This window comes from Macrobrachium nipponense, chromosome 12 (assembly GCF_015104395.2).
Source record: "Macrobrachium nipponense isolate FS-2020 chromosome 12, ASM1510439v2, whole genome shotgun sequence".
NCBI classification, from domain to species: domain Eukaryota; kingdom Metazoa; phylum Arthropoda; class Malacostraca; order Decapoda; family Palaemonidae; genus Macrobrachium; species Macrobrachium nipponense.
The window spans coordinates 15578740-15601366 of NC_087205.1; the positions used below are offsets into that span (position 1 = coordinate 15578740).

Consider the following 22627-nt stretch of genomic DNA (forward strand, 5'->3'; position numbering starts at 1 on the left):
GACACCGAATGAAAAAAAAACTTACGTACACACTGCAGGGATACCGGTATGTGCACTTGGTATTATGTACATATAAATAGCGTGTTTCAACATTAAATAGAGCCGTGATTTTCTAACACACACACACACACACAGTTGGGTGGTCCACGTCACTGTCTATCGCTGTCTCGAAACCACTGACCCAGGTTCCAATCCAGAAGCACTCATCAATTATAATTCTTTTTAGGTGTACGTTGTTCCAAGGTATAATAAAACCAATATAAAACGATACCTGTGGTTTAATTTTTTTTTGAATACAAAAAATGGCGTGTGTAAAAGTAACACGAACAACATATATATATATATATATATATATATATATATATATATATATATATATATATAAATATATACATATATATATATATATATATATATGTATATATGTATGATATGTATATATGTATATGTATATATAGTATACATATATATATATATATATATATATATATATATGTGTGTGTATATATATATATATCTTATTAATATATATATTATAGATCTTATATATAATATATATAACACCCATACACTACGTACATATAATCTGTATCGTACTACGTTTGCCAGTGAGTGAGTACATAAATGCACAGTTTATCTTGACAGAGAGCCTAGCTTAGATGTTCTGAGATCATCAGTTAAATTCCTTACGAAGTAGGGTAACGCATCATTTTAAGATTCAAGACTCAGCCTTTACCCGACATTTAAATTGCATATGCACGAGCGGCAAACCTTATAAGAAGATCATAAATGTAAAAAAAATAAAAATTAAAAAATAAAAAGTGAGAATCGACTCCTGCGCAACCTAAACAGCGAATCAACTGACAGATTTTAATTATTATTACTTATTATTATTATTATTATTATTATTATTATTATGATTATTATTATTATTATTATTATTATTATTATTATTATTATTATTGTACCAAAAGATTACGCCTATTCATATTGAACAAGCCCAAGGCGCTATTGACTTTGGATTCAGGCTCCCAAGGAATACGGTCTTCATTAGGAAGAAATAAGAGGAGGTAAAGGTTAATACAATAAGAAATACAGAAAGAGTTCAGACGACAATGAAAATTTACATTCAAATCTTTCATCATTACTCCTGCATTCCAATGTGCCCACTCCAATGTGGGGACGATGCTTCAATAATGAACAGATGAGGACGAGGAGAAAATGCTCCACTTGGCAAAAGCAAGGAGGGTTTAGCTTGCCTAAGTATCCGAGGGGGACTTCGGTCAGAAGCAAAAATAGAGAACGCCTCGCCTCAGCATAAAAGGCAGCGATCAGGATTATACCTGAATCCGTTTAGTCTGACTTGTACTGCCGAGATGTTCCATCTTCCCCATCAAAGAACAAAGAATGACTTAAAATAAATGTTCTAGACGATAGTTATACAAGTGGAAAGGAAAACATATCCAATGAATCATTGTAATAACATATAAATATCATAATTCATATATTTTATATATATACATATTTCCATTTAGAAAGTTGACCAATGCGGTCGCCCTAAGTTTGTCTGCCGGCTTTGCAACTAGATACTTAACGAGCCCAAGCATGCACGCGGCCACACATGCAATACAATACAACACAAACACTACACTCATGTATATAATATATATTTGTGTTTGTATACATATACCAACTAAACAAAAGAAAATTGTAATAACAATGGCAAATGCGCAAAATAGAATTGACTTCCCTGAGTACCGTAAAAGCCATTCTGCTCTGATCATTACGACTAGCAACTAATTCACACCCCACGACTGCCTTCCTGAAACGCGACCTTATTTCACGAGCCCATAGGGGCGAAAATCACACAATTATTTATAACTCCCGTATTTGTACTGTGCATTCAAATGACCTTTGGGATTCAACAAAGCTGGGTTTCCAGTTTGCCAGTTTTTTTTTTTTTTTTTTTTTTACCCTGCAAAAATCTCGCGTATGCATAAACAGATCTTAGCCATTAGCTGAACAAAGACTAAAATAGCTTAGCGATGGTACTCATAAAAGCCTTTCTGTCACTACATTTGCGAATGTTCAACACTTAAAGGAGCTGACAGTAGAAAGAACTGAAAAGTTTATGTTTCCATTCAAGACGATTTTAAAAATGAATAACAGCTAATTATAATTACGGTAATAAAAAAAACACTCACTTTGTCAGTCAACGCAAAAACATCAATGTGCGCTTGAAAGGCGATAAAAACGGTTCAAAAGGCTGTCCTGAATAAAGTTGAGTACCATCTGCATCTCCACGAGAGGAATGCGATACCAATCCAGTGAAGCGTTTTGGGTACTCGCAACCCTGTGAGAAATAAACAACTTGCAAAGATTCACAAGAATGAACTTGGAATGCCCTATAGCATTGTCAATGACAATGACAAAAATCAGCAATTTCCATCAACATATGGGTTACCATTCCCCAAAAAATTTCACTGAAACCCAACAACGATGTTATGAGACGGACAAATGTATCATATAACCTCTGTTCAACTTCTAATGAAACTGAACGGGGATAATTCATACTCGAGAAATTTAAAGAAAAGAACCATCTCGGTTATGCATTTTAAACAAGCTGCTGGGTAAGCTTCTAAATGCTAATAATTCCCAGAGCGTATTCACGTTTCTTGGGAAAACTCGAAAAAGATCTCATCTGATCAATGAGGTTTGCAATCAAGACTCAAAACTCAATTAACGAAAAATTAAAAAGGTTCGTACAAGGAATAAGTGCAACAATGTCGAAGAATACTTTCAGACTTCGTTGATGAAGTGGAAGTACTCTGTAGTTAAGCAAATGAATGTGACAATAACTTTTGTGTAATGTTTTTCTCTGAAGCCAACCATTTTCAAAACAGGCCTTACTGAGAGAGATTGAAGGTATTAGACCATTTCTTACAAGAAGCCTCTCATTAGAGAGAGAGAGAGAGAGAGAGAGAATCAAAATAACTTTTGTGTAATGTTTTTCTCTGAAGCCAACCATTTTCAAAACAGGCCTTACTGAGAGAGATTGAAGGTATTAGACCATTTCTTACAAGAAGCCTCTCATTAGAGAGAGAGAGAGAGAGAGAGAGAGAGAGAGAGAGAGAGAGAGAGAGAGAGAGAGAGAGATGAGACAAATATAGCTTCATGTGACATATTCAGCCTTCCGGAAAGTACATTTGATCCGCTCAGTATATAATGGTTTTACATCAAATAAATGGCAGTTATATATAAAATCTATTGTAATATAAAGAAGTACTACGTTGGATATAACCAATTATTTTGCTCTATATCTACACGCACATTATCATACTATATAAATAGTCCTCTCTCTCTCTCTCTCTCTCTCTCTCTCTCTCTCTCTCTCTCTCTCTCTCTCTCACGCTCTCTAATTCTGTGTGTGTGTGTGTGGGTGTGTGCGTTTGTAGTGAAATAATATGATTTGCATACAACCAACAAATTTAACCTTTATCGATGAACGGTAGAATAACATCCAACAAACACATCAACAAATTGTATAACTAAACATACTACATTAAATAAAATATGAAAAAGTAAAAATACCATACTTTTTACTAGAAATAAATATGTAAATAAATAGATAAACAGATAAATAAATAATAAATAAATCATGAAGAAAGTTTGTATGACTACGGTTTCAGCTTAGACAAAATATAAACCTGATGATCCGGTGACACAAACAAAGAAACGGGATTCAATAGCATTGTTCTACTATGATATAAGAGAGAGAGAGAGAGGAGAGAGAGAGAGAGAGAGAGATGGGGGGGAGACGCAAAACGTGCATCCAACCCTCAAGAAGTACCTACAATCCCATACTTATGACCTGATATAAGGATCCATAACCACGTTCCCACGACTCTTCTACAGGACACACCTCCTATCAATCAAATGCGGGTCTATGATTTGCTCAAAGATCCCCAACATAGGGGTATATTATGTACTTTCCGGAAGGCTGAACCTATCACATGAAACCATCTTTGATCTCTCTCTCTCTCTCTCTCTCTCTCTCTCTCTCTCTCTCTCTCTCTCTCATGAGAGGTTTCGTGTAAGAAATGATCTGATACCTTTAATCTTTCTCAGTGAGGACTGTTCTTGAAAATGGTTGGCTTCAGAGAAAAACATTACACAAAAGTTATTGTCACATTCATTTGCTTAAGTACTGAATCTAGGATGAAACCCAGTACAAAGTATACTTCTATATCATCAGTGAAGTCTAAAAGTATTCTTAGTCCTTGTACGAACATTTGCAATTTTTAAAAATTAACTCTATTTTTCACAATAAGCACCCTAGACCACAAAATTTCAAATACCTATAGGTATACACTTCTCTCAGCAAGATCAAACCACTTGCAAAGTCGCTCGACTTTACATCAAGGTTAACGTGTTTAATAAATCAAAATATCTCTATTTATTAAATCATTACATCTCTGCGTATCAAAAATGTCAAAGATCCTTATTACTAAGTTGATATACTGAGAATCTCTTCTGAATCCACACTTTCGCTTTTACTCCAGTTCGACAATCTCGTTCATTCTTTAAACAAAAAAGATTTTTTTTAATAGTCAACACTAACCGTATCAAACTTCTCTATGATAATGCACATCGTCTACAAACTGAGCAAAGGCTCACCACACACACACACACACAAGAAAAAAGTGCTGGCAATATCAGAAGAAATCTGGGGAAAAAAGGTCGCAAAAAGGTTGAGCTCCCGTGATTTGTTCCCAAAACGACACAAAAACTGGTGTAACTTGTAACTTGTTATCGTTTATAACGATATGATTAGGCAGTTGAGATCATTTTTCGAGCACGGTCTTCACGCCCCGGTTAAACGAACAAAAAAAGGAATTGCCCAGAAAACGTAATTCTGTTTTATTAAATCTGCTTTGAGAATATCTACCTGTTCTTTAGTAAGTGCAGGGTATCGCCTGGAAAATTATATGACACGCGAAGGAGACAAAAAAAGGAAAAAAAAAAGCAGATGGCTGACCTAGGGAAATGTTGAACAAAATGGTTGACCTTACAAAATCTCAATTGAATATTCGACCTTGAAAACCAATATCATTGCCCAACCTTTGAAAAAAAATCTATATTCACAAAATCTGACCTAAAATTAATCTCTGAACAAAACCCATTTGATTTTTAAAAAATCTGTAAAATAATGGATAATAATAATATATATATATATATATATATATATATATATATATATATATATATATATATATATTTATATATATATATATATATATATATATATATATGTGTGTGTGTGTGTATATATATATATATATATATTATATATATATATATATATATATATATATTATATATGTATTTATAAATGTGTCTTTATCTTTCACAGACTGATTGATGCACAGAGAATTTCATGTGCGAAACGTTTCTTGGAATAAATTTATCAGTTTTAATCGTGTATCATGGACATCCCCTGGAGGTTTTATATATGTATGTATATATATATATATAATATATATATATATATATATATATATATATATAACATCCGAAACGAACGCCAGATCTTTTTTTTTTTTTGGATTTAGAACAAAATGACTGACTTCTGAATATGCTGAACAAAAGAAAGACCCGAAAAACGTCTGGAATATGAGTGTCCTAAGTATTCTGAAACAAAACTGGCAGACTCTAAAAAAAGAATGGCCTTAAAAGCTTTGAAAAAATGAATGACCTCAAAAAATGTAGAGAACAAAATGGCTGACCATCTAAAACTTCCTGAACCACGTAACAAACTTAAATCCTGAAAACAAAATCCTAAACATTTGGATGACTAAAAAGTAAAAAATATTCCCGAATAAATGATGACCTAAAAATAAACAAAAACACACACATGCAGGACCATAAAAATAATCAGGAGACATGTACAGACCCATTATGACTTGTCAATAGTATGCTGAAAATTAATGGCTTAAATAAAAAAAATAAAAGAGTGCCGTCTAACAATGTTTGAAAACATGGAAAGAATCCTGATCAAATAACAACCGTAGTAAAAACCCAGGAGAGAGAGAGAGAGAGAGAGAGAGAGAGAGAGAGAGAGAGAGAGAGAGAGACCCTTCCCAAAATAGGAAAAGACACTCATAATGAAAACCCAGGAGAGAGAGAGAGAGAGAGAGAGAGAGAGAGAGAGAGAGAGAGAGAGAGAGAGAGATCCTTCCCAAAATAGGAAAAGACACCCGCAAAGAAAACCCAGGAGAGAGAGAGAGAGAGAGAGAGAGACCCTTCCCAAACTAGGAAAAGACACCCGTAATGAAAACCCAGGAGAGAGAGAGAGAGAGAGAGAGAGAGAGAGAGAGAGAGAGAGAGAGAGAGAGAAACAATCCCCCCAAAATATGAAAAGACACCCATAATAAAACCCCAGGGGAGAGAGAGAGAAACCAAGTCAGGCTACTGCCATCGCCATCTTGAATTGAGATACTACTCACCAGCTTCTCCAACTTGAAGACGTCCTTCTTGGGCTCGACGTTCTCGAAGATGTCGGTGGTGAGCGCCAGCAGGATGTAGATGGTGACCGCCGACAGCAGCACGCTCCGCTGAGACGCCCTCCCGCCCATGGCAGCACCAGTGCTCCCCGCTCCAGAGACCCACCAAGAATCCGCTCCCGAAGGGCTCCTCTTCCTCAATTCTTCTTCTAGCGGCTCCTCCGCGCTGTGGTGACGTCACCGCGGTCACCGCTACATCACCATCACGAACGTTTTTGTTTGTTTCTATGTATTGATCGGCATATTTCACAAAGCGTCCGGTCTGTTTCTTTTCATTTTAAAATTCTGTAGTTTTCAGTCTGGGTAGAGCTTTCTGCAAATGCGTTCGTATAACTTATATTACTGACATGTTGGGAAATAGAATCGGAATATTCCAAAATTAGCGAATTCGAATACACTAAAAACATGTTGAGAATTTTTAACAAACCAACAATTAGGGAATTCAATTACATTAATAACAAGTTAGGAATTACTATAAAAAAAGAGTCCAAAATTAGGGAATTCGAATACACTAAAAAACAAGTTCAGAATTACTATGAGAAAATATTCCAAACTTAAGGAATTCGAATACGTTAAGAATTACTATAAAAAATAGTCCCAAACTAGGGAACTCGAATACACTAATAAACAAGTTGAGAATTACTAAAAATAGTCCAAAATTAGGGAATTCGGATACACTTATAACATGTTGAGAATTACTACAAAATATAGTCCAAATTAGGGAATTCGAATACACTAATAACAAGTTGAGAAATACTATAAAAAAGATTGTCCCAAATTAGGGAATTCGAATCACTAATAACATGTAGAAAATTACTATAAAAACAGTCCCAAATTCGGCCATTCGAATACACTAATAAGTTGGTAATTACCTACTATAAAATAAATAGTCCAAAGTTAGGGAATTCGAATACACTAATAAGTTCAGAATTACTATAAAAATAGTCCAAAATGAGGGAATTCAAATAGTCTATTAACATGTAGAGAATTTATATAAAAATATTCCAAAATTAGGGAATTCGAATACAGTCTTCAGACCATTATAAGTTTTTCAACCTTCGTACAATAGAGAGAGAGAGAGAGAGAGAGAGAGAGAGAGAGAGAGAGAGAGAGAATTGCCAAAGTTTAACCCTCCAGAGGTATTTAAACATATAAAACCGATTTAAACTAAAAGTGGTTCAGAGGAGAGTCGGACTTTAATTTAAAGCAAGAACACTTAGCAAGGACATCACAATCGCCAAAATCCCGAGCTGTGTTGGATACTAGTGATAAAAGCTCTGTTGACTGCAGCTAAATTCCGGTTCTTAATCTTTAACGCATCTCCTAGACGAACGCATATTCAAAGTGGTTCCAGTTTACCCCGATTCTGTGTCGAGCGATTTCTATCAATTGTGTTTAGAATTTTCTTCGAAATCGTTGCGATTTTAGATCAAGTCCTTCAAATGTAGATTTTTTTTTAACGATGACTATCACTCAAATACTTGAGAAGTTTCGGACATTTATGAATTATTGCAAGTTTATTATTGTTTACTTAGTACTACGCTTATCAAGTTCCTCATATATAGTACCTTAAAACTATTTTTTGAGCGATTTCTAACAATTAATTACTCGAGAATGTTCAGTACACAATCATGAACTTTACCCAGCTTTTTGTTTTTATTTTTTTATATTCGTACAACGTTTACTCAGAAACGTTTCATCAATTAACCTGAGAGAGAGAGAGAGAGAGAGAGAGAGAGAGAGAGAGAGAGAGAGAGAGAGAGAGAGAGAGAACGCTCTAAAAGCTTACGATTCCGACTGTCACCTTTTGTATCCAATTTGCAATTAGACTATACAATTTCGGCCACACGCCAAGCGCTGAGGTCATTCAGAGAATATGAACAGAGGTACAGTAAAAGGGAATGAAAGAGGTTGCAGGTAGGGGCCGAACGGACGCTGCAAAGAACGTTAAATAATGAGGTGCACTGACGGCACCACCGCCCCCCCCACCTACGGGCACCCCCCGGGCACACCCTGGGAAGAAAAGCGAACGGTATTCAATATTCTCTTATTGTTAAATATTTGAGATTTCAGTTAAAGCAAATTTTGTTTACATTTACGTACTTCTTGTAAAAAATAAAAATAAAAAAAAGCTACATAATTAGATAAATAGGGAAGTAAATATAGCAAAAGATAAAAAGATACACAATTATAATAGGGAAATCAGACATTACAAACGAAAGGAATTCTATTTTACATAAATTTCATATTTCCTTATTACGCAAAGAAAGAACATCTAAGAGGAAACTTAATAAACAAGATAATATAATTTCAAAACGTGGGAAAAAATTACAACTTTCGAGAAATTTCATACTTTTAAAACGAACAAATAAAAATAAACTATGTATTTTACGCAACAATAAAAATGCATTTCCTAATCCTGGAAAAAGATTAAAACAAGCTCTCAAAATTGCATTACAAATTGTCTCACAAAAGTTCAAATCCTAAAATAAAAATGATAGGTAAAAGAACACACGAATTCTTTCCCCCCAAAAAGAAATTGCTACTTCCAAATCGTGGCAAAGAATAACAAAAAACTCAAACTTATATTGAATATTGCCTAAAAAAAATCACATAGAAGAAACAAAACAGAACAAAAGAACACACGAGAAAGAAACCCACGAGAAAGAAGTAAAAGACGAAACAAAATATGACCAAAATATTTTGCCTTTGGTATTTCTAAAAACTCAAATAACACAATTGAAAAATAGAAAGGAAATGGACAGAATATATCGCCCCTCTGATTGGTTCATAAAAAGAAACGGAAATTTTAAAATAAAATACCACCAGCGTGTTGCTTTTGAAAAAAACATGGCAGGAAAAAAATTATATAAACTTTATCATTTCTTAAATGAGAGAGAGAGAGAGAGAGAGAGAGAGAGAGAGAGAGAGAGAGAGAGAGAGAGAGAGAGAGAGAGAGAAGGGTTCTCGCGATACTGTGACCCCGAAACACAAGCTTATCATGACCTGTGTGTTGACAGCAGCATTATCTTGTCTATCCCTGAAATCACAGGTGTTAAATCACCGGGTGCTTTTCTCTCTCTCTCTCTCTCTCTCTCTCTCTCTCTCTCTCTCTCTCTCTCTCTCTCTGCATAGAGGACCAGCTTTCTCCAATTATCATCATCATCATCATTTTCTTTGGTGAACTTCCTCCCGCTGTTAAAGGAAGCCTCGATAGCCAAGACAATAACAGAAAGTTCCTGATAATAGTCCTCAGCGGTAACGATGATACCTCTTAAAGGAAATCAATAATGACGAAAGACATCCTCGCAAGTAATGAAGATGACACTTCAAGGAAACAGTCATTTCAATGGAACAAACACCAAATAGAAACACACACATGGGCACTGGCTGGAAGAACAGGAAATTCTACCTCATCCTATATAACGGGACGTCCTACCTAGACCAAGGAAACAACATTAACACAGACATTAACATTCCATGGGTGTTCGGGACGCTCTTTCTCTCTCTCTCTCTCTCTTTCTTCTCTCTCTCTCTCCAATGTTTTTAATCATTAACATTATGCTTATTGTTCTTCACTTCATCATTACCATTATAAAAACTATCATAAAGAGTTTCTCTATCTCTCTCTCTCACATGCTTTAAATCATGGTTGTTATGGCTACAGATCTCTTTTATTATCATTGCCACAATAAAACTTGTCATCTCTCTCTCTCTCTCTCTCTCTCTCTCTCTCTCGTAGTAGCCATCTTGCTTGGTGAGACGTACCCGCGTGAAGTCAGATTAATCAACAGATATCACAAGTTTAACATACGACTAGAATTTGAGAAATATCTAGAAGTGTTCGTGAACTATCGGTGATAAGATTAGTGTGAAAATATTTAGGATAAAGCGTCTTCTAAGTTAGTTTATCAAGTGTAATACTATAAATCAGAACAAGATGGCAGTAAGTTCCAACTGCGGGAAGAGGTGGCGTAATTTGGCGTGTTTAGCAGATTCGCAATACGATGAGGTAGCAGGAAGGGTAACTGGCAATTTCTCATCCTATGAAATCAGCAACAGTCCTAACCAAAAAGATACAAAGCATTCATAGATATATTAGAAGATATAATCCTTCAAACTGGAACAAATCTAATGAAAACATCTTGAAAATAATTGAAGAAGTTCCAAATAAAATCCAAGTGGTCAAGAGACTCTAAAGAAAATATACATAAACCAACATATTCCGACAAAGAAAATGAATAAGGTGAATCTTGTGATATCCTAATTGATGCATTAGGAAAAAGAATGCCAAAAGCATGCAAACTGTGTAAGATTTGGTATAGCATAGTCAATCCACAAAACCTAATCAGAAAATGTGCTGCATGCAACATTCCGACCCATCCACAGTGTGCTGAGGTAATACAAGATTTAAGAAAAGATACAAGAATTTTTTGTTCAACATGTCTATCATGGATAGACAATGTTATTAAATCAAGATTGAATGTACAAATAGTTGAGGATGAAGAAGAAGAGGAAGAGGAAGAAGAAGAAGAAAAAGAAGAAGAGGAAAACGGAAGAAAAGTAAACAAAAATGAATGACAGAAAAAAATAAGGAAAACAAAGAACAAGATAAAAGTATGGATGCAGAGATACTCATTGATACTACATATGAGGCAATAAAGCAGCATACCTACGAAGAAATAAATTACGATATGACAACAGAAAAGCAAATCCCGAAGAGGCTCTACCCAGATCTATACAATGACGGGAAAGAGGAAAAAATAGACAAGAAAGACAAAATCAGCAACCTTTTGAAAAGAGGGAATTGCAGATTTGGAGAAAGATGTTACTACAAACATCCTAAGATATGTCAAAACTATGAAATATATGGTAAATGTGCATACTTAGATGGATATGGGGATGATTGCAGAGATCTGCATCCAAAAATATGTAAAAACCTAAAGAAGGAAAAGGATGTAAGTTCGACAAAAAATGCAAATATAGCACCCTGTAGCCATGAATCATAATCAAATAAATAACCAACCAAGTAATAAAATCCAAAATAAGAAAGAAACAAATAAAGAGAGAAATCAAGAATATCAGGTAAAAGAGAAAAGCAAACCACCAATGAGATATGCAGAGGTGTCAGCAAAAAATTTCAAAGCATCAGCTCCGAAATTCTACTCAAGAGTAATAACTGTATTTATTATGCAAGAGGATATTGCAGAAACGGAGAAAATTGCAGATTCAGACACAAAATGAATAATTATGATGAAGGAAGATCAAATATTATGGAAAAGTTGGATTTTTTAATGTCAGAATTTCTGGAAATGAAAAAAAGAACAACATACCAGAACAGGAAAGAGACATGGGAAAATCCTTATTACTACCAGTATTAAATGAAGGAGAAAACACGCAAACCATCATAGTGATGAATGCGCAGGGTTAGTTACGAGTAACTCAAAAAGAAAAAATAGAGTACTTAGAAGAACTAACCCAAAATGAAAAGGAAAATAGATATAATGAATATAAGTGAAACCTGGTATTCCCAAGAGGACTGGGAATGATGATCAAATAAAAGGGTTCCAAACTTATAGATCAGATAGAAAAAATAGGAATCAAGGGGGAACCACAATATATGGGAAAGACAAAAAACAAGGAAAAATATATGAGAAATATAGTAACTCAGAATGTGAACTAATAGCGGTAGAATTTGAATCTGAAAAATTGATGAACATAGAATATATAGACCTCCTAATACTAAAGAGTTTGACTTAATAATTGAAAAATTGGATGATATATGTAGAAATCACAAGGACTGGACTATTCTCCTATCTGGTGACTTCAACTTTCCTTTCGTAGAATGGAAAGAACGAATAGGAGATTGTGGTTGTACTTATACATATAAAAAAAAAAAAAGAGGGAATAGTAGTGCAGAAGATAAGAGGCAATTTGAAAAGCTATTAGATATGCTACTAGAATACAACATTCAACAAATAAATCACCTGCCAACAAGAAAGGAAAATACTTTAGACCTAGTATTTGTGAACGAGATGAATTATGTTAAAGAAATAATAGTTTATAATGCGAGTTAGTTTCAGACCATAATGTCATAGAATTAACAGTCATTCCAAAGCAAGTGAAAATAGAGATAAGCAAGAAATGAAAAAGTGGGAAGGATATGGAAAATACAACTTCTACAGTAAAAATATAAAATGGTCAGAAATTAATGAAGAATTAAACAAAGATTGGGATACATTTTCGTAAGTGATGACATAAGGGTAAAATACGGAGATATTATATAAAAATATTGGAGAAAATAGTGGAAAAATATATACCGAAGAAGAAAAGTAAACATCATTCATGCATACCAAGAGACAGAAGGATCTTGTTCCAGAAAATCAGAAAGTGGAAAAAAGGTCTTGCAAAAGAAAAAAATGCATGGAAAGTTATAGAACCAAAAAGTAAGATAGAAAATGCAGAACAAAAGATTATACAATCAAAAGAAAATGAAAAACGGGACTTGGAGAAAAACCCTATTAAATATCAAGCCAAAACCCCAAACTATTATACTCATATGCGAAGAAGATGAATAAAAGAAGATAGAAATAGGCCCTCTGAGAATTGAAGGGAGATTAACGAATGAAAAAAAGGAAATTTGCAACATACTGGCAGAACAATATAAGAGAGAATTCACCCCTAGAATAGATAATGAAGATAATGATATAGAAGTAAGGGATGAAAATAGTGAATATTTAGCTGACATAGATATTAATGAAGCTGATATTGTGCAGGCTATTAATGAAATTAAAAATGGAGCTGCTGCAGGGCCTGATGGAATCCTGCTATTTTGTTAAAGAAAGTAGTTCATTCTATCGCAAAGCCACCTGCAATATTATTAAGACAAAGTGTAGATACAGGCAAGATTTATGATGAGCACCAAATTAGCAATATAATTACCCCTACTTTCAAAAGTGGATCAAGACTAGAGGCAAGTAATTATAGGCCTGTGAGTCCTAACATCACATATTATGAAAGTGTATGAAAGGGTAATGAAGAAAAATATTATGAAACATTTAATAAAAATAATTTGTTTAATAAGGACAACATGGTTTCGTACCCGGAAAAAGTACACAAACCCAACTGTTAGTCCACCGTGAGAACATATTCAAAAATATGAAAAGCGGAAATGAAACAGATGTGGTTTATTTAGACTTTGCAAAAGCTTTTGATAAAGTAGACCATAATATATTAGCGAAGAAAATTAGAAAACACAATATCGTGGATAAAGTAGGAAGATGGTTAAAAGAATTTTTACACAACAGAAAACAGATAGTTATTGCAAACGACGAGAAATTGGATGAAGCCAAGGTAATATCCGGTGTGCCGCAAGGTACGGTGTTAGCTGCAATACTGTTTGTTATTATGATTGAAGACATAGACAATAATGTTAAGGATTCGGTAGTGAGTAGTTTCCGCAGATGACACAAGATAAGTAGAGAAATTAACTTGTGATGAAGATAGGAACGCTCTACAAAGACTCTTAACAAAGTATATGATTGGGCAGAGGTAAATAGGATGGGTATTTAACTCTGATAAATTTGAATCAATAAATTATGGAGACAGAGAAAGAAAGCTATATGCACATCAAGGGACCTAATAATGAGACCATCACAAATAAGGAAGCAGTTAAAGACCTTGGTGTGATGATGAATAGAACATGTTATGCAATGATCAATAGCAACTCTGTTGGCAAAATGTAAAGCAAAAATGGGAATGTTGTTACGTGGCACTTCAAAACAAGAAAAGCTGAACACATGATTATGCTTTATAAAACATATGTTCGTAGTCCACTTGAATATTGCAATATGATATGGTACCCACACTATCAAAAGGATATTGCACAAATAGAGAGTGTACAAAGGTCCTTTACAGCTAGAATAGAAGAAGTTAAGGACCTAGACTACTGGGAAAGACTACAATTCTTAAAATTATATAGTCTAGAAAGGAGAAGAGAACGCTACATGATAATTCAGGCATGGGAAAACAGATAGAAGGAATAGCAGAAAATATCATGGAACTAAAAATATCAGAAAGAGCAAGCAGAGGTAGATTAATAGTGCCCAAAACTATACCAGGAAAAATAAGGAAAGCACACAGGACATTAATCCACTACGCACCAGCATCGATAATGCAGCGTCTATTCAATGCGTTGCCAGCTCATCTGAGGGAATATATCAGGAGTGAGCGTAGATGTGTTTTAAGAATAAGCTCGACAAATATCTAAACTGCATCCCAGACCATCCAAGATTGGAAGATGCAAAATATACCGGAAGATGTACTAGCAACTCTCTGGTAGACATTAGAGGTGCCTCACACTGAGGGACCTGGGGCAACCCGAACAAGATGTAAGGTCTGTAAGGTCTGTAAGGTCTCTCATGTTTTCAATCATGTCATTATCACTGCCACCGTAAAAATTCATACTGAGTTCATTTTCCTCTCTCTCTCATATAATATGATATATATATAAGAGATATATATATTATATATATATATATATATATATATATATATATATATATATAAAATATACATCGGCCTACAAATGTCCTTTAATTATCTAATCCGCTCTACCTCAAAATTAATATATTTTCATATATGTTAACAGAAGGGGAATTCCCCTTCGGTTAAACATATTTGAAAATATATTAATTCCGAGGTAGAGCGAATTAGATATCAAAGGACATTTGTAGCTCGATGTATATATATGAATCACGGTAATGTGATATGACTTATATGTATACATTATGTTTATATTTAATCCTTGGTCATATGGCTACCGTTCTTTCATTGTCATTGCCACCACAAAACTTTGTCATACTGAGATAATCTCTCTCTCTATAAATAAAAAATATATATATATATATATATATATATATATATATATATATATATATAATCATGGTCGTTATGGCACTGTTCTTTCATTATCATTGCCACCATAAATACTTGTCATACTGAGTTTCCTCTCTCTCTCTGCAAATTTTTGGTGTGATAGCACAGTTTTCGTCTTCAATCACTGTATGAAGATCATGTTGATATTATTGCTAGCATTAACTGTTTCTATATATTAGTACAGATGGTTGTACGGCGTTCATAAAGGTTTTCTATACAAGGGGAAAATTGTGGTAAATGAAAAAAAAAGGAAGTTTGAATGTAACACTATTCGACATACCACTCTTATATCTAATGCATCCTTTTTTGCTGTTCTCTCCACCCCTCACAAAATAAATAAATAATAAATATATATATAATATATATATATATATATATATATATATATATATATATATACACCAATACGTACACGCACGTGCACACATACACACACACACATCGTATGACTTTGTTAACATGGAAGAGGCGGGTGGATATCGATTCTAATTACAAATATCTGAGTTCGACAGTGATTTGTTTGTTTGGTGTTTTTACGTTGCATGGAACCTAGCTGTGGTTATTCTTGACAGTGATTTGTATGGTCGGAATCGGCATCAGCTTAAGACCTCACTTGTTGGTCGAGTCGGTAAGGACGTCACTGAAGTCCTGATTTCTCCTGTGAGTTGAGATGAATATAGAATTTAGGCCAAAGGCCAACCACTAGGACCTATGAGGTCATTCAGCGCTGAAATGGAAACTGACAGCAAAACGTTTGGAAGGTGTAACAGGAGGAAACCTCGCAGTGCACTATGACTCAAGTATCAGTGGAGGGTGGAAGAAAGATAATATGAAAGGGGGTACAGTAAAAGGAACGAAAGGTGTTGCGGCTAGGGGCCGAAGGCACGCTGCAAAGAACCTTAAGTAATGCCTACAGTGCATCGCAAGAGGTCCACTGACGGCATTACCTTCCTACGGGATTCTCCTCAGTGCGTTGCTTCGAATCCACGAGAGGAAGAAATTATAATTAACTAAAACAATTCCCCTTCGGTTAACATATATGAAAATATATTAATTCCGAGGTAGAGCGGATCGGATATTAAAGGACATTTGTAGCTTAATGCATATATATATATATATAGTATATATATATATATATATTATATATATATATCCTCTCATAGTCCTCCAACCCAGGGTGTCTCAAGTCTGGCGGATGGCTGAAGGTACCGTAACCAACCGCTACAAGGGATTCTAAGGGCATACGCAAAAAAAAAAAAAAAAAAAACAAAAAAAAAAAAAAAAAAAAAAAAAAAAAAAAGAAAAGCATGATTCATAATTCTTTTTATATAATGCAGTCTATATACTAAAAATATTAACTTGGTGTGTAACACTGGTAGAGTACGGGTAATGAAGTCATAGTCTACCTATCACCATATCTAAAGCAAGAAAATGTTAAATATTATCACGTTCTCGGTACATCAAGAGACGTCAATTGCGACTGCCAAATTACTAAATTATTTACGTGATTATTTTAAGGGCCGGTGACCCACAAAGACAGCACTGGGTTAATTATTATTATTATCATTATTATAGCGATTCCTTATAATAATCGTATTACTACTAATATCACTGTGAGACCTAACAAGAGCCTATGGTCAATAATATCAACAATATTAAAAACTGGAAAATTTATGCTTTACATATATTCAATAGATGTTGCGTAATGCAATGTCTAAACTCTACATATGAAGAGAGAGAGAGAGAGAGAGAGAGAGAGAGAGAGAGAGAGAGAGAGAGAGAGAAATTTCTCTTGCGGGTGGCGAAAAATCCAATATTCACGTCAGGTCATAAAAAACGTACTCGGTTTTTTTTTTAAACCTGATTACTCTAGTTATGCAGAAAGCAACAGTCCTTCATTCGTCTCATGCAAATTCAGCATTCATTCTTCAGGTTACTGACACACACTCAATATTCATTGCAGTTCCGGACACTTTTCAGTTACCACTTTGCGGTACACTAAACTCATACAAATGCAATTCATTATACATCGTTATTCATAGCCATGGAACTACCAAAAGCTCTGAAAAACTTTACACGAGACCATAAGTCTGGCGTAGGCGGCAATGGTTCACAATGAGGCCGGCAAGACAAAAGGGGTAACACGAATCCCTAGGTAATGAAAAATATATACTAAAAGTCACCTAAACTCTTGAACTGACATTATTTTGTATTTGCAAACTTCTATGATACTTGAACAAGCGTGAAGCGAATAACTTTCAGACGTAAATCCATGAATAAAAGTATTCCAAAAAGGCAAATCACGCAGACGCAAAATAGACTTTATTATTTTGTGAATTGACTGATTGCTTGAATATAGAATTTAGGCCAAAGGCCAAGCACTGGGATCTATGAGGCCATTCTGCGCTGAAACGGAAATTGCCGGTAAAAGGTTTGAAAGGTGTAACCGGAGGAAAACTTCACAGTTGCACTATGAATCAATTGTTGGTAGAGGCTGAAAGTAAGCTGAAAGAAAGGGAATATGAAAGAAGGTACAGTAAAAGGAACGAAAGGGTTGCAGCTAGGGGCCGGATGCACGCTGCAAAGTATCTTAAGTAATGCCTACAGTGCACCGCATGAGGTCACTGACGGCACTACCATCCGTATGGGGAGTATTCCATAATTAATCATTTCCATAATTAGCGTGACTGAGTCTTGTAATTATATAAAATACGACGTGGAGCGACGGCACGGATGAAAAACGGTAAATAAAATGTATAAATTCCTTGGTTCTTGAGAGAGAGAGAGAGAGAGAGAGAGAGAGAGAGAGAGAGAGAGAGAGAGAGAGAGAAGAAATGCGCGCTTGTTATGCAAATCGAAAATATAACCTCATGTGCAAAAGCGGTTCCTAAAGGCGCCCCCCCCCTTACTAAACTATAACTAAATAGTAAATAACGCAAGCTATAGTAACAGCTTATAAATCTCTCTCTTGCTCTAAGTCATAATGTATGAACCTGCTATTCATATTCTAAGGCTCCAGCGAAAAAAAAAAACGAACTGGGAAAAAAAAGGCCTGAAAGACTAAGACATTAATATTCAACTTTGCAAAGTGCTGCATTGAGCGGAAGTGATTTAAAGTGGTTATCCGTGAAATCTTTGGCCATTAACTTCATTATTCATGGAACCACTAGACATTCACGTCATTATCCAAAGAAATATTTGCCTTTCGCATTCATTATTGAAGGCAACATCCGTCACCGACAGCATTGTCTATGAAGACACTCGTCAGAGGTCACATATTTAGTTATGAATTGAGTTGAATATACAATTTAGGCCAAAGGCCAAGCTCTGGGACCTATGAGGTATATAAGCGCTGAAATGGAAACTGACAGTAAAATATTTAAAAGGTGTAACAGGAGGAAAACCTCGCTGTTGCACTATGAATCGAGTGTTAGGAGAGGATGGAAAGTAAGATGAAGAAAGAGAATATGAAAGGAGGTACAGTAAAAGGAATGAAAGTGGTTGCAGCTAGGGGCCGAAGGCACGCTGCAAAGAACCTTAAGTAATGGATACGGCGCACCGCATGAGGTCAGACACATACTTGGAGCGCTCTGATTCTTATGTCACGTACAGGAACGTGTATGTAGCGGATTCATTCGCTTTTTCCGAACTTGCAGTATTGTCTCAATAAAGTTTTACGCGATGCGCGTCAAACTTACTAATTCACTTGTAAATTCTCGCAACTTCAAGGAAACTGTACTCAAAGAAAAAAGTTAGTGGCGTACTTGAATGGCTTGTTACTTTTGAAAGGGACATGCCTTCAGCGTACTAATATATTTCTATTAAGAGACAAGTCTAAAATTTTATCGCAGACATGCTACTTTGAGAAACGAGTCTACAGTTTAAAATAGTACCCAAGCAACAGCTCTAAGCTTTTCATTCACTTCAATATGCACGAAGTCTCCAGAGCAGCGGTTCTAGACCTTTTTTTAGCCCGTGTACTCTTTCACATATGACGTCTGATTTTTCTTCTTCAAAAATCTGTAAAACTCAAAAGCGCGAAACTTGAAAATTGCACATTTTAGAGACGAGAACCGCGTTGTAATGCTCCCCCCTCACCTTGAACGGAAAGACAAATAAATTAGGAGATAATGGGCGGCGAAACGGGATGGAATAAACGTGGCCTTCGGGGTACAAAAATCTCGGCAGCCCTCCGCGAGTTGATCAAAATCGCTTCATAAAAAAAGGATAAAAAGTAAATAGAGCTTAAACGACCTTCCAGAGTGATTCGTTCGTACTCTCTTTCAGAGGAAGCCTGTTCGAACCGATATATTGAATGTGACTTTACAGAACGCCAGATGGAACGGGAAAACCAAAGCCATTATGCAACACAGGCCAGCGTGCGAAGATAGGGATGGGTGGGAGGGTTGGGAGGTGGTGGGGGGGGGGGGGGGTAGGGGGGAGAATCAGGGCTTAACCACATAAGCAGCCACAGACCGGCAAATAGCTCTTTATTTAGCGTTGTTACTTTGCATTGTCAATGCCTTGTCGTGCGTGTGTAACCATTTAATGTGAAAGAGAGAGAGAGAGAGAGAGAGAGAGAGGAGAGAGAGAGAGATACTGACTGCAGGAATGGTCCAACTATGAATAGAAGTGGACGTAAATGAAGTATACCAATAAAATTTGATTTGGTCTAATTTCTAAGTGGCTAAGACATAAACAGTCCTATCGAGAGTTCGAAATAATATTTGTTGACACGTATTCTATTTTCTCACATCTGCGTTTTTATTTTTATTATTTCGTGAATACTAGCAACAGATAATTGTGAGAAACTGCAAGATGACGAAATTTTAGGATAATAGAAATACGGAAACGTTGAAGAGTAGTCAATAATAACTCATATTGGGTAATAAACGAGCACTTAACAGTGTTGAACAAAATTCCAATATTTTTTTCCAATAATCTTCTTGGCCCCACAGTTTTACTTCCAATCAAAATATCTATGATGGAAATAAAAACCTTACGATCTACATAAAGTTAACGAAACCAAGAGAAATATTCACAAATCATCAAACACATCTCCCGCTGGTCCCAAGCCCGGATAAAAGGTGACAAGGTGTTCGTTGACCCCAACAAGGTAGTTAGTAGTACGAGTGTAACGACCTGATCCCGTTTTCCGTTAGCATGTAATGATGGTGAACGATTTTTTTTTTAAATCAGGAAAGACCCTTAATTATCCCTGATTGAGTGAGGAGTCTCGAAGAAGGCCTCTAGTCACCGCTAAATTTAGGGAACTAAATTTAGCGGTGGTCTATCTAACGTAGATTGAAAATCCCTGTCGTTGAGGTAGCATGCAATCTTAGTGGATCAACCTCTAGGCTAACACCGTTCCTCTAAACCAGAAGCAGGGGTGGCCAGAATTCTGGACTCCGAGATCTACTCTAAAGACTGAAACTCTCTTACGATCTACCATACTACATTAATCACATATTATTACGTGGGAAAAAAATTCAAATAGCGCCATAGTACTATAAAACACGAGTACAATTGCCTCACTTATACATACATACACACACGCACGCATATATATATATATATATATATATATATATATATATATATATATAGATATATATATATATATATATATAATATATATATATGTGTGTGTTCTTTTTTTTTTTTTTTTTTTTTTTTGTTTATATAGGATTGTGGGAGGACGGCGATCGACCAAATAAATGGCCGCGGTCGGACTGGTAGATCGTGATCGACTGTTTGGCCACCTCTGCTCTAAAGGGTCTTAACCCCTGGCAAGAGAAAAACAGGCAAGCAAGCAAGCAAGCAAAAAATTAAAAAAAACGCACACACACACAATATTCCAATGGATTTTTATCGACACTAGAACGAGATCAGCAGAATATCTAATCACACTTAATCCTCATCCCTAATCTTTTGACTTCAACTTCCCTTTACGTTACACGCTTGGTGGGTTCTGTCACATTCTGCCGAAATACATTTTCGACGAGCTCAAGAAACGTGAAAAGTACTGAGAGAGAGAGAGAGAGAGAGAGAGAGAGAGAGAGAGAGAGAGAGAGAGAGAGAGAGAGAGATTCTTGACAATAAAAGAGAGAGCAAGCAGAGCACGTAAATTTTATTCTGACTGCAATATTCATTCTTCTCCTTAACGAGACTGCATCAGACTTTCATGTTTTCTTACCAATGCTTATATCTCATATTCAAACGAGCACTTGTATAAGGCAGCCACTCGAGCTTTCTTTTAATACCTACCGCCGTGCTCTAATAATCCCACCTAACGCTAGATAGCAATATTATCCTAGTGTCATTTCGTTATTAAATAACAATTGCCTCAAGGTTCGTTTATATATATAATATATATATATATATATATATATATATATATATATATATATATAATATACATACATGCATATATATTTTATATATCGTATATTTGTGTGTGCACACGCGCATATGTATGGTCTAATTGTATATACATAAACGTTATATATATATATATATATATATATATATATATATATATATATATATATATGTGTGGTGTGTGTGTGTATATATATATATAGTGTCTGTGCATATGTGTGTTTAGTACAATGCACTGCGAAAAATTTATTTGCAATTTCTAAATATAGGGCTAACTTCACTCAGTCATGCCTGGCACATAAAACTTCAGGAGAAGACGCCTCCCCCGTTATGAACTTAATGATATAGGACCCGTCTAAGTAAGAAAAAGGAATGTGAGCTTGCACAGGTAGATGGGTGGTGGGTTTCCCAAGCACCTGCCGAAGTGATTCAGCGCATCGGAGCAGGTTTGTAGCGATGCTTCAAAAGCAGGTGCTTGATAGGGCAGCTCTAGTTGTACCCTAAGTCTAAAGAGAGAAATATGTAGATCTTGGCTTTACCTACCTATAAGTCTGGTCCCACCGGCAGGCGGCCACTGGATTGGTCAAAAGTGCGCGCGTGTGAGAAAGAGTGGGAAGAGCCTGGAGGGGCAGGGTGGGAGGTGGGGTTGAGGGGATAACGATTTTGAATGGATAACTAATGTACGCGTTTCCAGATTACACTACACATGATGAAAAATCATTGTTCTAAAAGAAGGTTTCTGTTAT

General features: G+C 35.5%; 1 protein-coding gene across 2 annotated transcripts in view; it reads right to left on the reverse strand.

Annotated features, from left to right (window-relative positions):
• The window catches only part of LOC135224358 (carbohydrate sulfotransferase 11-like), a 111286-nt gene that overhangs the window by 83126 nt on the left and 5533 nt on the right, over positions 1-22627 (reverse strand). For both annotated transcript variants that reach the window (XM_064263283.1, XM_064263284.1), the window contains exon 2: positions 6507-6876. In XM_064263283.1, coding sequence (XP_064119353.1) covers positions 6507-6635 — 129 coding nt within the window. In that variant the 5' untranslated portion in view covers positions 6636-6876. The remainder of the gene's footprint in view (positions 1-6506; positions 6877-22627) is intronic.